This window comes from Gracilinanus agilis, chromosome 1, assembly GCF_016433145.1.
Source record: "Gracilinanus agilis isolate LMUSP501 chromosome 1, AgileGrace, whole genome shotgun sequence".
Taxonomy (NCBI): Eukaryota; Metazoa; Chordata; class Mammalia; order Didelphimorphia; family Didelphidae; genus Gracilinanus; species Gracilinanus agilis.
The window spans coordinates 406,711,317-406,733,751 of record NC_058130.1 but is presented as its reverse complement, the minus strand read 5'-3'; the positions used below and the strand labels follow the sequence as shown (position 1 = coordinate 406,733,751).

The window sequence follows — 22,435 nt, the reverse complement described above, 5'->3', positions numbered from 1 at the left end:
GGATCATAACATTATAGATCACCCATCTCCCCTGTTAGACCTAAAAAAACAGGTCTAGAAATAAATGATTAGCTTCTAAGTTCAAGGATTAAAGGCAATAAGTATCACTGGGGGCAGGAAGCAGGATAGTGTTTGTTTTTTAAAACTAGATGTTCAATTTCCACTTTTTACAATTAAGTTTCACCAAATTTGCTAAGAAAAGCCTGTAAAAGTACAGGCATTCTTTATTATTATTATTTTTTATTTTGTTAAATATTTCCATTTATTTTTAATATTCATCTTTAAATTTTTTGATTTCTAAATACTCTCCTATTCCTTCCCCACCCATTCAGAAGCCAAGAAATATAACAATTATACATCCTAAGTCATACAAAACATTTCCATATTTGCCCTATTACAAAACAAAAACCTACATAAAAATGCTTATAAACATTTTTAAAAAGTGAAAAGCGTAGGCTTATATATGAAATGTACACATTCTTGGGAAAAGGGAATTCTAATCAAAATATAAACAGGAAAGAAAATAAAGAAAGAAATAAAAAGGCAACAAGGACAACGGAGATGAGCAGGTCTAGGGCAAAACACAACCCAGTAGTTGTAGCCAGTGGCTACAGAAGTATTGCGGCAAGAAAGTAGGCGAGGCTTGGAAACTAGAGTCATTTCCGGTGGCCGATGAAAGAACCACAACTCCCAGAAAGGCCCGGGGTTACTTCGCCGGAAAAGTCGCATGCGGCCCCACCCCCTTCCCTACGGCGCGAGCGTCCCGCCTACTTAACTGGAAATTGGCTAGTTGGAGGCGGGGCGGGTGGCGCAAAGCCTCACGGGCCGTGGCGGGAGCGGCGGACCCTTCGAGCGGAGATTATGGAAGGACTGGAGGAGGACCCAAAGGAAAAGGAGGAGGAGGAGGAAGAGGAAGAGGAAGAGGAGAAGAAGCCTGAGAAGAAGGCTGAGAAGGTGAGTGGGAGTGAGGCCCTTGGAACCCTCCCCACTCTTTCCCTTCTCCCTTAGCTGGACCTGGGATCTAGACTTGGGGCTGCCTTAGCCTCCGAACGTGTACCGTCCCCTACCCAATCCTCGATCTCAAAGCACTTTCTCTGCTCCTACGGCTCCCCACCTCACCTCCCCCAGTTCCAGGGGCCCTCTGGGAGCCCCCACTCCCGTATTCTCAGATGGGGCTTAAAGATGCCTTCCCCATCTCGCACCAGATTGGAACCGTATTCAGACGCATTTTCTTTTAACGCAGTGCCTGGCACACAGGCGGCGCTTAATAAATGTTTATTGTTGGATTAATTGATTATGGTCCAGGAGGCGGAGGCCAGGAGATGGGGAGGCTTTTATTCCGAAATTCAAATTCAAAGCCTGGAATTCAAGGGCTCTGGGACTCCTCTGCCTCTTCCCATCATATTCCATATCGCTTCTCCTCCTCTCCCCAACCTCTGCTCCAAACCCCGGCCTTTGGTGTCACTCACCGAGAAGCACTTTAGTAGTCTCCTTTTACCTATGAGTAATTTTTTTTTTTAAACCCTTGTACTTCGGTGTATTGTCTCATAGGTGGAAGATTGGTAAGGGTGGGCAATGGGGGTCAAGTGACTTGCCCAGGGTCACACAGCTGGGAAGTGACTGAGGCCGGGTTTGAACCTAGGACCTCCTGTCTCTAGGCCTGACTCTCACTCCACTGAGCTACCCAGCTGCCCCCACCTATGAGTAAATTTTAAGAGAGAGTAGACTGTCAACATTTATTAAGCTCTTACTATGTGCTAGCTAGACTGTTGTGCAAAGTGCAGAGAATGCAAAGAAAGGCCTTTGCCCTCCCTGGAGGTTTATTGATAGGGAGGTGGGCTCCTGGGAATCAGGGACTGACATGCTTTTTGGGAAGGAGGGGGCATTTCCTTTTTTCCCCAGCACTTAGCACAGTACCTGACACATAGCAGCTTCTTAATAAAGAAATGCTTTGACATATCTAGAAACTCTTACTAAGAATTTATAGAAATGGTAGAGGGAGAAAAAGCAGCAGAGTTAATTTAATGGCGTAAACTGCTAAGAGTTTAGAAATGGGCGAAAGGATTTATCTGTCCATTCAGTTATTCAGAAATTTAAGGTATTTATTGGACATTTACTAGAGGAGACAATATCCAAGTAATTAGTTAAGTACAAAATATGTGAAGAGAAGATGGAAGATAATCTAGAAGGGGAAGACACTAGTGGCTGGGGGAACTGGAAAAGGCTTCTTGTAGAAGATCAGATTTGAACTAGTCTTGAAGGAAATAAGAGAAACTGAGGGGTCCCAGTGAAGAGCATTGCAAAGCCTTAAAGATGAAGTATCTTATTTAAAGAAATGCAAATCAGCCATTATAGCTGAATCATAGAGTAGTAGGAGGGGAGTAAATAATTGATTTATTGAAGTTCACACAACTAGAAAAGTTGCAGACAGAATTGGGATTTGAGCACAGGCATTTTTTTTGTTGTTGTTGTTGTTCCATGATACTGCCCCCTTTCTCCTCCCCTCCCCACCATTACTTTTTTTTTTTTTTAAACCCTTACCTTCCGTTTTGGAGTCAATGCTATGTATTGGCTCCAAGGCAGAAGAGTGGTAAGGGTAGGCAATGGGGGTCTAGTGACTTGTCCAGGGTTACACAGCTGGGAAGTGTCTGAGGCCAAACTTGAACCTAGGACCTCCCATCTCTAGGCCTGGCTCTCAATCCACTGAGCCACCCAGCTGCCCCCCCATTACTTTTATTTATGAGTCACAGTCATAGAGTATTTGCAGCCTCTTCCCTCAAACCTCACATAAAGAGAAATATTACTAGCATTTATATAGGGCTTTAAGGATCACAAAGTAAGGTACAAAGTTTATTTCATTTGCTTAAATGGCCTGAATGCTTGATACAGGGTCCTTTTAAAAAATTAACAAGGGGCAGCTGGGTAGCTCAGTGGAGTGAGAGTCAGGCCTAGAGACAGAAGGTCCTAGGTTCAAACCCGGCCTCAGCCACTTCCCAGCTGTGTGACCCTGGGCAAGTCATTTGACCCCCATTGCCCACCCTTACCAATCTTCTACCTATGAGACAATACACCAAAGTACAAGGGTTAAAAATAAAAAAAAAAAAATTGACAAAACTGCCATGTTGTGGGATTAGACCATTTTCTGCTAACTTGGAGTTTTGTCTTGATATGTTATTCTTGTTTCGAGATTATTCCTTGATATTTGATTCCTGAAATGAATGCCTATTAAGAGTTAATAAAGTATATTGGAAACCTATAATACTTCTAGAGATAACCAGGTGGCACTTTTAGACACTTTTATCCTTATCTTATTGATTTCCTGGTTGATAAGTAGTTAAAGACTATTGGACTTGAGTCAAGAAAACCTGAGTTGGAATCCTAGTCAATTAGTTTTTAGCTGTGACCCTGGGCAATTCACTTAATCTTTCTTATTTTCAATTTCTTCATTTGTAAAATGAGGATAATAATAGTGTTGCTTTAACAGGGTTGTTCTGAGGATCAAATATTATGTGTAAATATGTGATGATTAAATGATAAAAAGTTCTTTGCAAAGTTTAAATGCTATATAAATGTTAACTATTTAAATGTTTTATAGTATACATATTCCTTTTGATCATTAGATTGCTTCATGGTTGAAAAAAATTTTTGGTGATCAGCCCATTCCAAAATATGAAGTGAATCCAAGGACCACAGATATCTTGTATCATCTTTCAGAATGTAACAGAGTACGAGACAGGGATACCTCCTTGGTAATAGAAGACTTGAAACAGAAGGCAAGAGAATATGAATCAGAAGGTAAGTTTAGCTGTGGAATCTTAATGGATGTTTGTAAATCTAAATAAGCTTTGTTTTTTTTTGTGGGAGATGCAAAGGAGTTAGATCAGAGAATCATAGAAAATTAGCGTGGACTTTAGAAGTCATCAAGTCCTGAATCCTTATTTTAATAGATGATGAAACTGAGGCTCAGAGAGATTAGGTGAGTTACCCAGGATTACACAGTTAGTAATAATAGAGATTGAATTTGAACCCAGTATTTCTGACTCCAAATTCTCTCTCTTTCTGGTATACCATTTCTTTTTATCTATATTGTAGTCATTGTAGAAATTATCTATTGTTCAGAACCTACTTTGAATCCCACCTTTTTCAAAATGTCTTTTGATGCCCTTAACTATATGTGATCTCTTCCTTCACAGAATTTTTATGGTATTTTAAATCTCCTCATGTACCTAAAATAGGTAATAGAAGTACAGGAGCAATCACTTAAGAGTTGATTTGGATTCATAACGTACAAAAATTGTTCTGTTCATTATGAGATGTTTTTTAAATCTTTTAGCCAGGTATCTCCAAGATCTTCTCATGGAAAGTGTCAATCTGTCCTTCACCAGTCTCTCTAGTATTGGAAGCAGCTATCTTAATGCTTTGGTTGACAGTGCATTGGTGCTTGAAACAAAGGATACCTCCCTAGCTAGGTAAGTCAGTTGTAATACCTGCCAGTGAATTGCCCCAGAAAGTATTAATTTAGTGACTTTGTCATTCTGAGAAGTGTTCAGTTTAGAATAATACTGGTACTGTCTAAAAAGTATATTTGGTGAAATATTTATTTTCTATACCAATGAAAGGATATATTGTTAGTTCAAATTAATGTAGGGTATTAGATAATCCAAAAATTAATTAATAACTGTTTCTCCTCCAGGACCAATCTACTTCTTCTCCTCTCCCTCCCCTTGTCATTCCTCCCTCTCCCCCGCCTTCCTCATTTGGATCACTTTTCATCCCTTATTATTGGGAAGGCTGTGGGAGATTATAGAGTAATGGCATTATTCCCTAAATAATAAGTAGAGGAGTACACCAACTGTAGTTGAAAGGTTCTTGGCCTCAGAGCTTACCTTCCTCTGTTATGCTTCAAGTGGGAAGGGTTCCACATGTCATCTAGTGAACCTTCTTCCATACTACTAGAACTGGGCATTCACTAGCCAGAATAACCACTACTAATCTCATTATGTTCTATTACTTAAATAACATGTGTGTGTATGTGTGTGTGTTCATACACATGCTTAGAGAGTGGCATGTTATGTGTATGTTCAGATTTATAAGAATCCATATGAGGTTAATCTTCAAAATGAATACTTCATGGGTGGATGATTGGTTGATAATATAATGATAATAACACATTTATAGAGTGCTTTAAGGTTTATAAAAGAAAAGCAAAACTCAGATTAGTTGACCTGGCCAGTGTCTCACAGCTGGAAGGTATCAGTGCATGAACTGGTACTTGGTCTTTTGTCTTAAAAACACTTATTCTAGGGGGCAGCTGGGTAGCTCAGTGGAGTGAGAGTCAGGCCTAGAGACAGGAGGTCCTAGGTTCAAACCCGGCCTCAGCCACTTCCCAGCTGTGTGACCCTGGGCAAGTCACTTGACCCCCATTGCCCACCCTTACCAATCTTCCACCTATGAGACAATACACCGAAGTACAAGGGTTTAAAAAAAAAACACTTATTCTGGGAAGGAGTATGCTAAATATTTAGAAATTAGAAGTGATTGTTGGTCTCTGTAGAGCATCAAACCTCCAGTTCTGTGATCAGATTTTTGTCTTAGTTTTATCCCTGCAGTGAACAGTTTGACTGCCGATCTTTTTCGCACCAAGAGCAGAAATGAAGAAATGGAGCATGAATTGAGCAAACTGGGAAAAAATCTAACTGCAACTCTAATGCTAGAAAAATGTCTACGAGAGTGAGTAAATGAGGGGAAATAATAGCTGTCTTAGATTGGTAAAGGCAGAATGGAATATTATGAGATCATTAGTTTGGGGTAGAGTTATATTGATTTAGAGCTGCCATTTTCTAGAATATGTTTACTTATATTTCTGGGTATCTGTTTTCTCCTATGTTGGTAACATGCATTCCATTTTGAATCCTTATTGATAGGCTTAGGGACTTGGAAGTGTTAGGAAAGAGAATCCTATGTACAATAGTATTTTGGTTCCTATGGATATATACTTTTAAAAAAAGTTTTTCTCAACTTTTTTTTTCACATTACCACAAATTTCTACCAGTATTCCTTCCCTTTCCAGAGAGTCATCTCATTAAAAGCAAGAAAGAGAGAGAAAGAGAGAGAGAGAGAGAGAGAGAGAGAGAGAGAGAGAGAGAGAGAGAGAGAGAGAGAGAAACTGGGGAGACGGGGGGGGGGGGAGGAGGAATCAGCATAACTGATCAGTACATTTAAAAAAATCTGAAATACATGCAGTATACAACATTTGAGGGATTCCCACCTTTGCAAAGGGAGAGGATAAGGATATCTTTTCATATCTCTCCTTTTGAGTCATACCAATTTTTTGTAATTTTGCAACATTTACTTTTGATTTTTTTTGTGATTCTTTTTACATTATATTCATCATGTATATTGTTTTCTTAGCTTTACTTTGCATCAATTTATGTAGGTCTTTCCATGTCTTTGGGCTTATTGCATTTATTATTTCTTACAGCACAATAACATTCTGTTATATTTTTTCTACCTTCCCCAGTTGATAGATTTTATTTTTGTTTTCAGTTCTTTGCTCTCACAGAATGTGCTACAATCAATATTTTGGTGTTTATGGAGAAACATGTGCTTTATTCTATATATGTGTTTATTCAAGGGGTACCTGCTGACCCTGTCAGTGTCATAGGTTCATATAATTTTTAGAGTTCTGGTAGAAACCTTAGATCATTGAATTCAGCACTCATTTTTACAAAAGAGAAAATAGGTTCAGAGAGGGAAAGCAATTTGTTCAGTAGTCTAGCAAATTAGTGACAGTAACTCCAATTCTATTTCCTTTTGCACAGAAGCATGTAGAAAGTAAGAAAGACTTTTATGAAAAATGCACATTAAATAGCTGAGGAAACTTACAAAATCTTTCACAATGTCTCACATGTAGACACAGTAAATGGTTGTAGCCTCATTATTTACTTATCTAAAGAAAACTATCCTTATTTTTATATATGTTGTATTTAAAGGATATTGCCATTCTTTCCCATCCTCCAAGGGACAGATCTTAAGCACTATGAGGTTGATTTCTCAACTCAGTTAAACTTCAGAGAAAGTTATGAATTTTCATGTTAGACTTACTCTAGTGAATTGATATAGAATCTGCTAGAACAGGAATCTGTTGTAATCTTAAATGGTCTACATGTCAAATATTCCTGTATTTAAAATTGTTTACATGTTTCAAATATAGTTTTATCTAATGCAGCACAGTAATTCATTCAACTAATAACATTAGGATATCTTAATTTTGATAAGAGAAATGAAATAATAATAAAATAGGTATCTCTAAAAATAGAAAGCAGTTTTTTCAGGATCTCCCTTTTCTATTCTGTACACTGTCTCCATGATATTAGAGAAGTATAATCCACAATAGGACGCATTAAAAATTAATTTCATAGTAGCTTTGTAATGCATTTAATTACTTTTGAGGGATAGCAGATTTACTTTTCCAAGTTTGTTTGACATAAGGTGATATTAAACTTAGTTCACATTCTCTGAGCAAAACACCAAGCACCAATGTGGGGGAGGTAGCCAAGAGTATGTTGGGTACCCAGAGAAAGCCAGCTTGGGATACTGCATATAGTTAACAAATAAGTATTCCAGAAATGCTAATAGAAAGTTAAACATTAAAACTGATACTGCAGTTCAGTGCTTTTTAAAAATGTACTGCATTCAAATGAAGGAAATTTTATCTTTTAAAGGGACCTCAAGAAGGCAGAGCTGCATCTTTCCATGGAAAGAGCCAAAGTTGATAGTCGAATTTCAAATATGGATTTTCTAAAAGCCAAATCTGATGACCTCAGATTAAGAATAAAAATTGCAGAGGTTTGTATAAAGGACTAAATCTGATCAGTTTTTTTACTATGACTTCATTTCCTTGAGAATTTCAGACTTTATGGTAGTGGGTACTAAAAATCTGAGAATTTCTGCTCAGAAGAAAATAGTTTAAAAAGAAATTCCAATTGACATGGCACTTTTAAGGTCTATATAGGTCTCTTCTCACAACAACTCTGTGAGAAAGGGTCTATATTACTACTCCTTGGGTAGGGTAGAGAGCAGTAGTAGGAAAGGAATATTTAACCCTGTAATTTTATTGGTATAGAGAATTCCAGTGAAAATTGTTACCTTCTTTACAACTTAGTGTATCAGAGAGGGTGCCTGGGGCACAGAGAGGTTGTGATATATCCAGATCTAATTCCCAACCAGTGTGTGTTAGAAGCAGGACATGAATCCAGATCTTCCTGATCCATCATACCTTTCACCCCTACTTTAGAGATGAGAAAATTGAGGTTCAGAGAAGTTAAACAGCTTGCCCAAGGTAATAAAATTTAGGGGCCTCAGAAGCTATCTAGTTTAGTCCATACATTGAACATACTTTCTACAACATACCCAAGTGGTCATCTATCCTTTGCTTGAAAAGGCAGCCCATTTCAATTTGGGATAGTTCTAATTGTTAGGAAGTTATTGACATCAAAACTAATATACCCCTCCCCAGTTTCTCATTCATTGTTCCTGGTTCTGCCTTTTCAGGCTAAGCAGGAAAAATTCAATGCCTCTTTTACATGACAGAACTTTCAGCCATTTGAAGACTGCTTTCATGTTCTCCCTAAACCTTTTCCTTGTTTCTGCAGTTCCTCTAGCTCAGTGGTTCCCAAACTTTTTTGGCTTACTGCCCCCTTTCCAGAAAAAATATTACTTAGCCCCCTGGAAATTAATTTTTAAAAAATTTTAATAGCAATTAATAAGAAAGATAAATGCACCTCCTGGATTGCTGCAGCACCCACCAGGGGGCGGTAGCGCCCACTTTGGGAATCGCTGCTCTAGCTGATGCTCATACAGTCTGATCTTGAGGCTCTTCGCCATCTTAGTTGCCTTCTTTTTTAAAAATTTTATTTAGACTATTTCCCCATGGTTCCATGATTCGTATTCTTTTCCTCCCCTCTTCCTTCCCCCTCCCAGAGCTGACAAGCAATTTGGTTGCCTTCTAGATGCTCACAAAGTTTATTAGTGTGCTTCCTAAAATGTGGAACCTGGAAATAAAAATAGCACAGAAGGGCCTCCTTATATAAAGTTTCATTTTCCAAGATTTCAGTAATGTGCAGCGAGTCTGAAGTACCGGAGCAGAGGTCCACCATTGAAGTGCCAGAAGTCCACCTGCAGCAGCAGTCTGCCTCAGTGCTGGTCTCTTCTGCTTCCACTTTCACTTTTTTTATGGGGTAGGAGGCCACTGAGACAAGCTGAGGGGCAAGAGCAGGGAGCTCAAGAGTATATACTATGGGAGTCAGCAAGTGTTCACTTAAATCCAATTTTTCAGTCATCCATGATAGGTCTTGGAATGTACTGGGGCCCTACTGTACTCCAAATTGGGTCTGACCAGGGTAGCCTATAGCTGGATTATTATGTCTCTAATTTTGAACAGGATACCTTTCTAAGACTATATTTGAATTTTTGGCATCCATTTTTGATTGCAGTCCACTAAAATCCATAGAACTTTTTCCGATGCACTATCTGGCATATCTATCTTCTTTTTGTGTACTCTTCAGAACATCGTAATGTGAAATTGATATTTTTGAATCCAAGCACAAGACTCTATACTTTATTCCTATTAAATTTCTTTTTATTAAATCAACCGAGCATTCTAAATTAATATTTTTGGATCACAGTTTTGTCACATATTCAGTGTTTGAGCTATACCTCCTAGCTGTCTATCATCACTTTTGATATACATGCCATTTATGCATTTATCCAAATCTTTGATAAAAAATATGAAATAGCAGAAGGCCAAGAACAGATTCCTGAGATATTTGACTGAGGCACAGATCTCCTTCCAGTCAGTCAAAGATTTATTAAATATGTACATTGTTCCAAGAACTCTGACAAACTCTGGAGGTTTAAAAAAAAGTCAAGAACAATTCCTCTTTTGAAGAAGTTTACATTTTAATGTGGGAGACAACTTGTACATAACAAAATTACATTCAGAGTAGATATAAGGTAACCAGAGAGGGAAAGCACTGACACCTTGATTGAGGGAAGAGGGGGGCCAGACAGCTAGTAATAGGAAAGGCCTGCAGAAAGTGATGTTTGAACTGAGTCTTGATAGAAACCAAGGAGTCTAAAAGGGAAAAGCATTCCTAAGATGGGAATAGCCAGTGCGAGTGCATGAAGATGGAATATAGAACATTGTGTATATGGAGCAATATATTCCATGTAGGTCAATGTGCCTGGACCATAGAGTACGGGAAGGGGAAGAGTGTATAACAGATCTGGGAAGAGAGGCAACTAGGTGGTTCAGTGGGTAGAGCCAGACTTGAAAACAGGTCAAATCTGGCCTGAAGACACTTCCTAGCTGTGTGACCCTGGGCAAGTCACTTAACCCCTTGCTTATCACTTACTACTTTTCTGCCTGGGAACCAGTACTAAGTATTGATTCCAAGGCAGAAGATAAGGGTTTTATAATTTTTTTCAATCTGGAAAGATAAAAAGGGGCCAGATTTTAAATTACTTTAAATGCCACAAAGTATCTTCCAATGTAATTTTTGTTAATACTGTGTAATATACAGCTCCCTTCTACTCTTGTTTTAGTGTGGAACTTCCGATATAAAAAAACTTTAAACATAAATGGAGGCAATGATGACTCAGACTTTTTCTCATTGGTATTTAAGTAATTTATTTGTGTTGGAATACTGCCTTTTCTTGGTTTTCAATTGACTTTCTCTTGACTTTCTATGAACTGAATGTTAGGCTTTACCAAACCCTGAAGAAAAGCAGACTTCTCAGAAGTGAATGGCAGGGCCATTAATCATAGATTTTTTTGGCTCTCCCAAGTTACTGTTGTGTTTGGTTGTTTGTGAGGTTCTATATTTGCTTCAACCCATAAAATCAGTGAATAAGATACAAGAAGAGAGGAGGACCATGCCTTAGCATATAGATATTTGAAATGGAAAAGACAAAATTTTCTTGTTCTACTCTATTACCCTGTAAGTATTCCCTAATAAACTCACCCTGCTTACTTAGTGAATTATTTTTAAATCAATATGATGATGTAACATACACATTGATTATCCCCAGGGATCAATCAGATGAATAATTATTTCCAGATTTTCTTTATTCGGAACCCTATTCTTCATACTTATGATGCATTGTCTTGGGACTTTTCAAGTTGACTTTCTCAGTATTCTCTACCTGCCTATATTAGTCTATCAAATGAGTCTTTACTTATCTGTTAGGTGTCTCCTTTATCAACCATTGAAATCCTTATTTAGGTCTATAATAGTAGGCCCTTCTGAGTATTGTCTTTAGTTAATGGAGTTGAGCCTTGAAGTGCATCTTCATAATTATCTTTTCCTGATATTTTTAGGAAGTTTCCTGAAAGCAGTGGAATTTATGAGGCAGCTAGGTAACTCAGTGGATAGAGCACCAGGCTTGCAGTCAGGAGGACCTGGGTTCAAATATGGCCTCAGACAGTACCTAGCTGTGTGACTCTGGGCAAGTCATTTAACCCCAATTGCCTAGCCCTTGCTGCTGCTTCTGTCTTAGAATTGATACTAAGAGAAAGGTAAGGGTTTAAAAAAAAACAACAGTGGGATTTCCATTGTCACCAATTTTCCTTTATGCCACAAAATACCTTATAACTTAGGAATTATTGGCTCTTTATTTTGGTTATATTGTATCATTTGTTAGGGGGTGTATGATTAATGAATAAAAATACTTGAATGCATGAATAGATTAGTGCTTTTGTCTGACTTATAACTTAAATTAAAATCACATCAATTAAATTACAGCTTAAAGCTTATACTCCTGAAAATGTATAACAGCATCTTCATTTGAAGAAAATTGTTATGAATTTTAGGATCTCTGTTTTTGTTTTTTAGGAGCAACTTTCAGCTCGAGGGATGGATGCTTCTCTATCTCATCAGTCATTATTGACACTTTCAGAGGTGAGCTAATTTTAACCTAATTGAATCTTCTGTTTCTTAAATAATTTAGCAAATTAACCTGGCCCTTGAAAAGACATTACTTGATTTGAATGAAACTTTTGACTTCTTTTAAAATACTACTTATTCTCATTATTACCAATATTATTTAAGTTAGCATTAGAAATGCTAGTATAGTAATAAGAGAAGAAAAAGAAATAGAAGGAATCAAAATGAGTAATGAGGTAATAAAGCTGTCTCTTTGCACATGATGTGATGGTATATGTGGGAAATCCTAGAGATTCAACAGAAAAGTTGAAACTAACAATAATTTCAGCAAAATAGTAGAAATCATCAACATTTTTATATATCGCTAACACAGTCTTACAAGAAGAGATAGGAAGAAATACCCTATTTAAAATTACCATAGTCAGAATAAAATACTTGCCAAAACAAACTCAGGAACCACACAAACATAAAACACTTTTTACGCAAAGTCAGATTTAAATAATTGGGAAAATAGTAATTGTTCATGGGTGGGCAGAGCCAATATAATTAAAATGACAATCCTACCGAAACTAATCTACTTATTCAATATCATCCCAAATAAATTACCAAAAAAATTGTTTTATTAAGCTGGAAAAAATAATTTAAAAATAGTAAAATTCATTTGGAAGAATAAAAAATCAAGAAAACCAAATTTAATTAATAAAAAAAAATGTAAAGGAACAAAGTCTAGCAGTACTTGGATTTTAAACTGTATTACAAAGCAGTAATTATCAAAACTAACTGGTATTGATTGATTAAAAAAAAAAAAAGATCAGTGGAACAGGACATACCACAAACAGTAATCAAAGAATATAAAAACCTTGTATTTGACAAAAGTATAGATCCAAGTTTTTGAAATAAGAACATGCTATTTGTTAAAAATTACCGGGACAATTGTATTTTGGCAGAGACTTAAGGAATAGATCTATATCTTATACCATTCACTAAGATAAGATCAAAATAACCTAGACATAAGCAAGTTAGAAGAATAGGGAACATACTACCTATCAGATATATGAATAGGAGAGGAATATATGAGTAAATAAGAGATGGAGAGCATTATGAGACAGAAAATAATTTTCTATACAAATAAAAGTAATGTAGCCAAGATTAGAAAGAAAGCAAAAAATTGGAGAAAAAATTTTGTAGACAGTTTCTCACCTGGAGGTTTCATATCTAAAATATATAGGAAACTTTGTTAAATTTATAAGAATAAATGTCATCACCAGTTGATAAATGGGCAAAAGATACAAACAGACAGTTTTTGGATGAAGAAATTGAAGCACTTTCTCTCTCTCTCTCTCTATCTATCTATATATATATGTATATATGAGCATTATATACACATATATATTTTATATATTTCATATATATCTCATATATATATGAAAAAATGCTCTAAATCACTACTGATTAGAGAAGTGCAAAAAAAACAATTTAGATATGTCATCTCATACTTGGCTAAAATGATAAAAGGATAAAATGACAATTGCTAGAGGGGTTGTAGAAAAATGGGACATTAACACTGTTGGTGGAAATGCAAATTGAGCCAATCATTTTGGAGAGCAATTTGGAATTATGCCCAGCAAGTTATTAAAAAACTGTCTAGCCTTGGATCCAGCAGTCCCTTTGTTGGGTCTGTTTCCAAAAGAGATCAGGGAAAAAGGGAAAAAAAAAACTTGTACGTTCCAAGATATTTATAGCAGCTCTCTCTGTGGTGGCAAAGAACTGACAATTGAGATGTCCATCGATTGGGGAATGGCTGGACAAATTGTGATATATGACTGTGATAGAACATTACTGTGTTGTAAGAAATAATAAGCAGGTTAATTTATTTGTTTTTTAAAACCCTTACCTTCTGTCTTAGAATCAGCACTGTGCATTGATTCCCAGGCAGAACAGCAGTAAGGACTAAGGAACTGGGGTTTAGTGATTTGCCCAGGGTGATATAGCTAGGAAGTGTCTGAGGCCAGATTTGAACCTAGGACCTCCCATCTCTAAGCCTGGCTCTCAATCTACTGAGCCACCTGGCTACCCTGAACAGGTTAATTTTTTTAAATCTTGGAAAGCTCTATATGAAATAATAAAAAGAGTAAAACAAGTTAGAACCAAGAGAACACTATATTCAGCTGAAGAATTACTATATGAAGAATAACTTTTGAATGTCCACCTATGGAGAATGAACTAAAAATTAAAACCATGAAAGGCAAAATCTATACATACAAATCTTTATGTCGGATGATACCTTCTATGGTATGAAAAAGGGAGGAAAGGCTGAGATACCTGGGAATAAATTCTATTAAATAAATACATTTTTCAAAAAGAAAGTTTAAAAAAATACTACTTATTTTTGCTTTCTTTTAAGAATATTTAATGCCTTAAAATATATATTTATATATGTGCACACATAACTGTTGCTTCTGAATGAGTTTCTCCTAGTCCTGTTACACCCCAGTAGAATTGTCCCTTGTAAGAAATAAGTACATTCAAGCAAAACATCATATTGTCCATATCTGAAAATAATATACCTCATTCTGCACTTATAATGCTTCTCAGAAATCATAGCATCATACCTGTTGGGGACTCTGGAAGGATATTGAGTTATCCCCCAAGAATGCATGCTTATTTCTGTGCTTAAGAGTTCTATAGCTCTCCGACTCTATAATATCCGAAAGTTCTCAAGGGAAGAAATACAGTCTTCCTCTGGTTGTGGGGGGAAAAAAAGACATGAAGTCACTAATATTTTGAGATATACAAATTAAGCTTCTTTGAGTTGCTATCCTCTTCTCATCAGATTGGCAAAGTTGACAAGAAAGGGAAATATCAGATTTTGGAGGGGATATAGGCAAACAGGTATGTTAGTGCATGGTTGGTATAGCTATGAATGGGTACAACCATTTCTAAAAAATTAAGACACTTCCCCAAAAGTTATTATACATAGACCTACCCATTTAACTCAATGATACCACTATTAGACCCCAAAGGGATAAAAGGAAAATGAAAAAAGTCATAAAAGTACTGCATTTGGGCACTTCTAGACATAAAAGAAAGCAACTTTTTAACTTTTTAAAAGATAGTTATGATTTTTTTAAATGAGTTGAAAAAAATTTTAAATGATTTGGATTTTCATATTTTCCGTTTTAGCCAAAAGGGAAAGAAGTGTTAATCTTTCACATTTTCACATAGCCACTTTATCTTCCTATTTTGTTTTAATTAGTTTTATTCCTGAAACTTAACTGTTATTATAGTGACCTTCGTTAATCCTGAAGAAGAGATGAAAAAATGCACCTCTCTCCCTTCTTTACAGAGGTGCAAGACTATGGAAACATTGTATATACTGTCAGACTCCATGGAAGTGTTGGTTAGTTTTGTTGAACTCTTCAGCAGTTTCAGCTCTTTTTTTATTCTTTGTGATAAGAGATATCTCATTTGGTTGGGGGAATGGGGTTATATTTGGAAATGAAGGGGATATAAAAACAATAGGTATAAATACAAATTATTAAAAAAGGAAATGTTACCTTCTAGCTGCATTTTATTTTATTTTATTTTATTTTATTTATTTTTAACCGTTACCTTCCATCTTGGAATCAATACTGTGTATTGGTTCCTAGGCAGAATAGTGGTAAGAGCTAGGCAATGGGGGTCAAGTGACTTGCCCTGGGTCACACAGCTGAGACATGTCTGAGCCCAGATTTGAACTTGGGACCTCCTGGCTCTCAATCCACTGAGCTACCCAGCTGTCCCCTAGCTGCATTTTAAAGATAACCTTTTTCTGTTTTATTTTTGAACTTTTACTTTGTGTCCTAGTAACTACTCTAAGTCAGAAGGGCAAGGGCTAGGCAAAATGAAGTTGTGACTTGCCCAGGGTCACACTGCTGGGAATGCCTCAGGCCAAATTTGAACCCACATCATCCCAACCCCAGGCCTGGTATTCTCTCCTCTGTGGCTTCTTGCTTCCCCTTTTTAAAAAAAAATTATTGATTTATTTATCCTTCACAATAATTTCTGTTCTATGTATGTGGAAATGTTGATTTTTGTTGTTGTTCTATTTGTCAAGTCCTGAATAACAATAACAACAACAAAATTATTGAAAAATTGATGCATTGACCATGTTTAATTGGATAGTAAAGTCCTTGGAGTCCCCACCTCAGCATAGAGGAAAGATGAACTTCTCATTACTAAATATCCCAGGACCATTGCAAGTCAAAGGATCTAGAGGAGGGAGAGGGGAAAGGATGAGGATATAACACCTACTGTGAGCTAGGTCATGTGCTAAGGAAGCACTTTACAAATATTCTCTCTTTTGGTCTTCATAGCAGTTCTGCAGGGGAGGTATTTTTATTATCCCCATTTTACATTTGAGGAAAGTGAGACAAAGAGATCATTAAATAAATTGCCCAGGGTCACACAGCTAATAAGTGTACAAGGTTACATTTGAAGTCAGGTCTTAGACTCCAGGCCCACTACTGTATCTGCTTTGCTATCTAGCTGCCTTTGCTCCACCTAGCTGTTTCAGAATTAAAGAATCTCATGGTTCTCCATGTCATTTTTTGAATATAATCTGCTTCTGAGTGGCAGAATACAAACTATATCTGAGATCTTTGATCTTCTTTGTTTCTTGATACCTGTATGCTTGTATAACTTTTTGTTTACTCTTTACAGTGTGTCTTTTTGATGAAATTAGCTTTGAATGTTTATTAACATACATTTTTTTTCTTTTCCTTTTATTTTCTCTTTGTAGTTCTACTAATGTACATTTCTTCACTATTCTGCCCTTAATGAGCTAGGATTCATTTGATTTACTGATTTTTTTTTAAGGGTTTTATTGATGCTTTTTAAAACACCACTGCCACTTTCCAATCTTCCCCAACCCCCATGGAACCCTCTCTTGAAACAAGGAAATAGATTAATGAAATTATACCAGCACATTAGTCATGACCGACAACATATACCTCATTCTACACTTATTCTGCCCTTTGTAGTCAAGGTTGCTCATTGCATCAATCAGAGTTCTGATGTCTCTCAGCAGTCATTGTGTATATTTGTCTGTTCTCTTTGTTCTGCTGTCTTTAATCTGCATAAATTCATACAAGTCTCAAGTTTTTCTTAATTCTTCATATTCTCTTTCTTACTGAATAATAGTATTGTTATAGTCATGTATTACAACTTCATTTTCCTTTTTTTGCAAGACTTGGTTTATGTTTCTAACTTAAGGGCTAACTTCTCTCATTTTAGTATTATATGTATGTATGTATGTTGTAGCTCTTTTAGAGCTTGGCTGTCTTTACATTTTCCATTTTGACTACTTGGCACTAAAGTTGAAACTTCCCAGATAGCATATAATTGGGACTCTAGCTGTTTCCCCCATTACATTCCTTTATCAAATTAAATAGCCTATCCCTAACTCCTGCTCTTCTTTAAAAAAATATTGGATGTATAACTTCTCTTTTAAACTATTTGTAAAAATTTTCATTGGTAGTTTATTTTCTTCTTTCTAATTACCTTTGAAACTTGGTTATACTTGGTTGTCTTTTTTTTTCTTTTCTTTTTTTTTTAAAGTTTCAAATGTCTTTGTCAATCTGTTGCTCTCTGGTAATTTGGTTCAATTATTTCCTTAGAAACTGGCTGAACTCAAACAACAGACTGCACCTTTGAAGAAGAGATTGGAATCCTATTTAGACTTAATGCCGGTATTTATTACACTGTCATGACTTTTAAAAATGTTTCATATCCCAAAGTTTTCTTAGAAATAATGGAAGTATTCTGAGAGTTTCATTTCACTACTAGACTGTTTTCCATTTGGTTAATCTACTGCTATCTTTGTGTGTCTCTCTTTTTAATTAAAAATACCCTTTCTTTCTATCTTAAAATCAATACAAAGTATTGGTTCCAAGGTAGAAGAGTAGTAGTAAGGGCTAGGCAGTTAGAGTTAAGTGACTTGACCAGGGTCACACAACTGGGAAGTATCTAAGGCCAGATTTGAACCCAAGAACTCCTGTCTCTGGGCCTGGCTCTCTATCCACTGAGCCGACTAGCTGTCTTGCCCACTGTTGTCTCTTAATTTTGTATGTTTGCTGAGCATATTCACTGTTTCTTTTGAAGACGATCCATAACACTAAAAAAAAAAAAAAAAAAAAAAGATTTCATACATTTACTTGCTTAAAGAGACCTATGTATCTTAACTTTATTTTAAGACATGCCCCTGTGATTTGACAAAATTTCTGTTATCTAACATATACCTTTTTTCCTCTTTAAAAGAATCCTTCTCTTGCTCAAGTGAAAATTGAAGAAGCCAAGCGAGAACTGGTATGTACTTAAAGAAACCTATAAATGTGGCTGTGTAGTGTTCCATAAAGTTCTCTTTGAACTTCTTTCCCCAACACATGTTCTTTGTTCATTCAGCAAATTTATAATGAGTAACAACTATGTAGAGGTCACTGGATTTGGTGCTAAGGGAGATACAAAGTTGATTGTAAGGTGAAAGATTGATAGATTTAGAGCTAGAAAGGTCCTTCAAGGTCATCAAATCCAACTCCTTCATTTTATAGATGAAGAAACTAAGGCTCAGTGACTTGCTTAGGATCACACAGCTATTAAATATATGAGGCAAGATTTGAATCTATATCTCCCTGACTCCCAAGTCTAGTGCCCCTATCCTTTATGCCATATTGCCTTCAAGAAGTTTATGATCTTCAAGGGAAGATAGCTATAATACAAAAAAATGAATTAATTGTAGGTTGGTTTAGTGCAGTGTTTCTCAGACTCTATTGCAAGGAATCCTGAAATGCCTTGTTTGTTTTTAGCCAAATTTTATGCTGTTTGTTAGTAGGTATTAAAAATAATTTTAGAGGATTTTACTAAAAGGGTTCTGCCAAAGTTTGGTTTAAACTGAAGAATTCTTCTATTTTGGAAAAGTTTGAAAACCTTTGTTTTACAAGATAAAATGCTGGACTTGGCGTCAGGAAGGTCTGGGTTCACATCCTACCTCAAACTCTCAGTAGCTGTGTGATCCTGGGAAAGTCACTTAAACTTTCTAGGGAACCTAGCAAAACTAGTTTCTTCACCTGTAAAATGAGAGAGTTAGATGGTTGCTAAGGTCCCTGCTGTTTCTAAACTCATATTATTTGATCCTATGAAACTATTCTTTGTTCCAAAGTTAGCCCACTCCTGATTGAGAACATCAGACAAGACTTAATAGAGGAAGTAAGATTTGAGCTGACCATTGAAGGAAATGTGTGATTTTTAATAGGTAAACATGGGGAAATAAAGGTATCAAAAGTATAAGGAATAGCAGGAGCAAAGGCGAGAGTTGGGGAAAATATAAGTAATTAATTCAGTTTATCTTGACTATGGCATGGAGTGGGATCCTTCACTCCTTACTCCTTATTCTCTCTCATGTCCTATAGCCAATCATTATCAATTTATGTTGTTAATACTCTCCCAATCCCTTTCCAATTCCACAACTTCTTTTCCCTTTTTACTCGATGGCATAAAAATATATTTTCACAAAAACAAGGCAGAAGAGAGCATTAAGGAGACAGGTGGCTTATGAAATGAGATGCTTCAGAAAAGTCAAAGGGGGTGGAAATTGAGAAATAGTTATTCGATATAGTGACTGGAGACATTGAGGACATGGAGATCTCAGCCTTGGCAGAGGATTGAGGTAGAGTGGGTATTGAAAAAGTAGAAGCAGCAATTGTAGATTACTTTTGTTTAGAAGTTTGGCAGTGGAAGGAAGTACAAATATGCAACAGGAATTTAAGGACATCACAGAATAGAAGGAAAGAACTTTTTTACTTTAGACGAGATGGGAATATTTTTTTAGACAGGACTGAAGGAACCACAGAGAAGGAAATGGGCTAATTTCAGGGGTAAGGACATAGGAAACAATCACAGGCACTAGGGAAATGTTTAACTAGCTTCCATCTCTTCTTAGATATATAGGAAATGAAATCTGTTTAGAATAAGGAAGAGGCAAGGATAGGGTTAAAAGTCTTAAGAGCAAAAAATTTTCAGTAACTATTGGGAATTTGTTAAAGAGATAAAAAGATTCCTGAGAAGCAGCGAGTACCATTTGAGAAGAAATGGCTAATTAACACACTTTTAGTACTTTCCCTGTTAATACTCAAAAGTCCAAGAGTCCTACATTACTTAACATTAGGAATTAGTAATTATTTGGTGGGGAGAGGGAGATAGAGGAATGGCAAGGAATTCTGAGATGCTAGTGAGAACATTAGAAATGGAGTTTATGGAGTTGGAGCTAGTACAGAGACTAGTGAAGATAGAAAAGGGCTAATTGATTAGGACAAAAAAGGAAGAATTGATTGACTAGAGGTCTTGATAAAGAGCAGGTTCAGTAGCTGTGAGAGAAAGGGAAAAGTGGCAAGAGAGACAGTTGTGTTCTGAAAGAATTGAAGACTTCAGGAGCTTGGAGGTAAAGCAGTTTGTAGCAGTGATGAATGACTGTGTTGATAGATGACTGAGGTGAAGTAGAGACAGAAGATTATTCAGGTTGATAATGTCAGGCAATTCTTAGGGGTAAGGCCTTGGAAGGATCATTGATACTGATATAAAAGTAATAGTGAGGACAATAGGAAGAATTAAAGGGCTAAACTCTTAAGAGGTGCTCATTGTTGAGGAAGGTGGGAATGTGACTTGTTAGTCTATAAGGATGGGAAAAGCTGACCTAATTAGATGGCATGAATTTCAAAATAATACCGAGGTTGATGGCACATCTGTGGTCTAGAAATAGTGAGAAATGGGTTATTTGGATTCTTCTTTGGGGGTTATGAAGTGGAAGAAAAAATATCCTACGTTGGAGAGATTTGCAAAGGAAATGTGGTTTTAATAGAGGAAAGAGAATTTTCAGTGAGAACCAGGAAGTTCAAGAAGTGCCTGATGAAAATATCAAGGATACATAGCCTCCAATAAAGTGAGTGTTCCATGGAAAACAATGGAAAGGCTCAGAACATTAGGAGGGTAGATAGAATTAGAGTGGAACTAGAGAGACATATGGCTAAGGAAAGTAGGAATGAGACTACTCTTTTTTTTTTTTTTTTTTTTTTTTTAATTAAAACCCTTACCTTCTGTCTTGGAGGCAATACTGGGTATTGCCTCCAAGGCAGAAGAGAGTACAATGGGGTCAAGTGACTTGCCCAGGGTCACACAGCTGGGAAGTGGCTGAGGCCGGATTTGAACCTAGGACCTCCTGTATCTAGGCCTGGCTCTCAATCCACTGAGCTACCCAGCTGCCCCCGAGACTACTTTCTGAAGAAAGAGCAGAGTTAAGAGTTGTGTTTGTAGCAGCTAATAGGAAAGAGAGAAGCAGGAGATAGATGGGAGGGACATATTAGTGCTAGGAAGTGATTTAGTTGCTGTTCATATTATTGCTAACTTTCTAACATCTTATATACATTATTTTGAGGGGCAAGTAGATGAGGAAATGTCTTGAAATATTTATATTATTTGGGATACCAGAATTTAATCTACTTTGTTCTTCCATTGGCTTAAAATAACTGTAGAAGAGAAGTAAAGATAGGAACTTAAAACAAATATTCTTGAATCCTATTTGTTGTGATTCTTTCTTTAGAATTCTGTGGATGCTGAGCTCACAATGAAGGTGGACATGATGGAATTGTTGCCAGATCAAAGTAAGCGTCGATTTACCTAATAAGTGAAGTGAATGGAAAAGGACTTAAAAATTTTGAGTGTATTTTTTGTCTGCCTTCCCTAATCCCTTATTCCTGTGTTCTTTGCATGAAATGATAGTATCTTTATAAAAAAAAAGTCCCAATATGTATTGCCTTTTTGTATCCAAATACATATTTTCTTTAAACTTAAAATAAACTATTATCTTGGTTGTCAGTTTTCTATGCTGATGTGCTTAATAGTTCAGAGGTTTGGTATCCTTTATTTCATCCAGTAGGTAAATATTATGATGACTGTCATCTTTCCTTTTGAATAAATTGGTACAACAAAAGTAAAAAACAAGGGTTATGTAACAAAACATGATGGGAGGATACAAAAGAAGTTTCTGTACTTTCAGTGCAAGTGGCCTCCCCATGCAGTGTTCTTTCCTGCAAAGAGTCTAATCTTGAGAATAGAACAAGGCGTACACTGTAGAAACTTACTAGGGAAGAATATGACAAAGTGTATAAACTTACAAGCCATAAATTAGTTCTGTGCAAGGTCTGAAAAGGAGAGATCATTGTAAACTGTGGTGGGCTTTAGATATTCCAGCTACAGAGAGGAAGGCATAAACATGCTTACTTATTGGATGAGGGGAGCAATGAAGGGATGTAATCTAGACCCAGGCTGAATCCTGAGAAACCATATCATTGAAGATACTCCTTTTTTCTCCCCTGAATCCTTATTTTCTGTTTTAGTAGGACAAGGACTAGGCAATGGCGGGGTTAAGTGATGCAGGGTCACACAGCTAGGAAGTATCTGAG

General features: G+C 36.5%; 1 protein-coding gene across 1 annotated transcript; it reads left to right on the top strand.

Annotated features, from left to right (window-relative positions):
• The first annotated feature begins 807 nt into the window (after positions 1 to 807).
• On the top strand, positions 808 to 21,825 carry HAUS1 (HAUS augmin like complex subunit 1). The gene is made up of 9 exons (XM_044657834.1): positions 808 to 954; positions 3,621 to 3,795; positions 4,334 to 4,469; positions 5,596 to 5,730; positions 7,725 to 7,848; positions 11,895 to 11,960; positions 17,603 to 17,674; positions 18,243 to 18,290; positions 21,574 to 21,825. Exons 1-9 carry the CDS (start codon positions 862 to 864, stop codon positions 21,652 to 21,654), a joined length of 930 nt encoding a protein of 309 aa, XP_044513769.1. The 5' UTR covers positions 808 to 861; the 3' UTR covers positions 21,655 to 21,825.
• Positions 21,826 to 22,435: the final 610 nt, after the last annotated feature.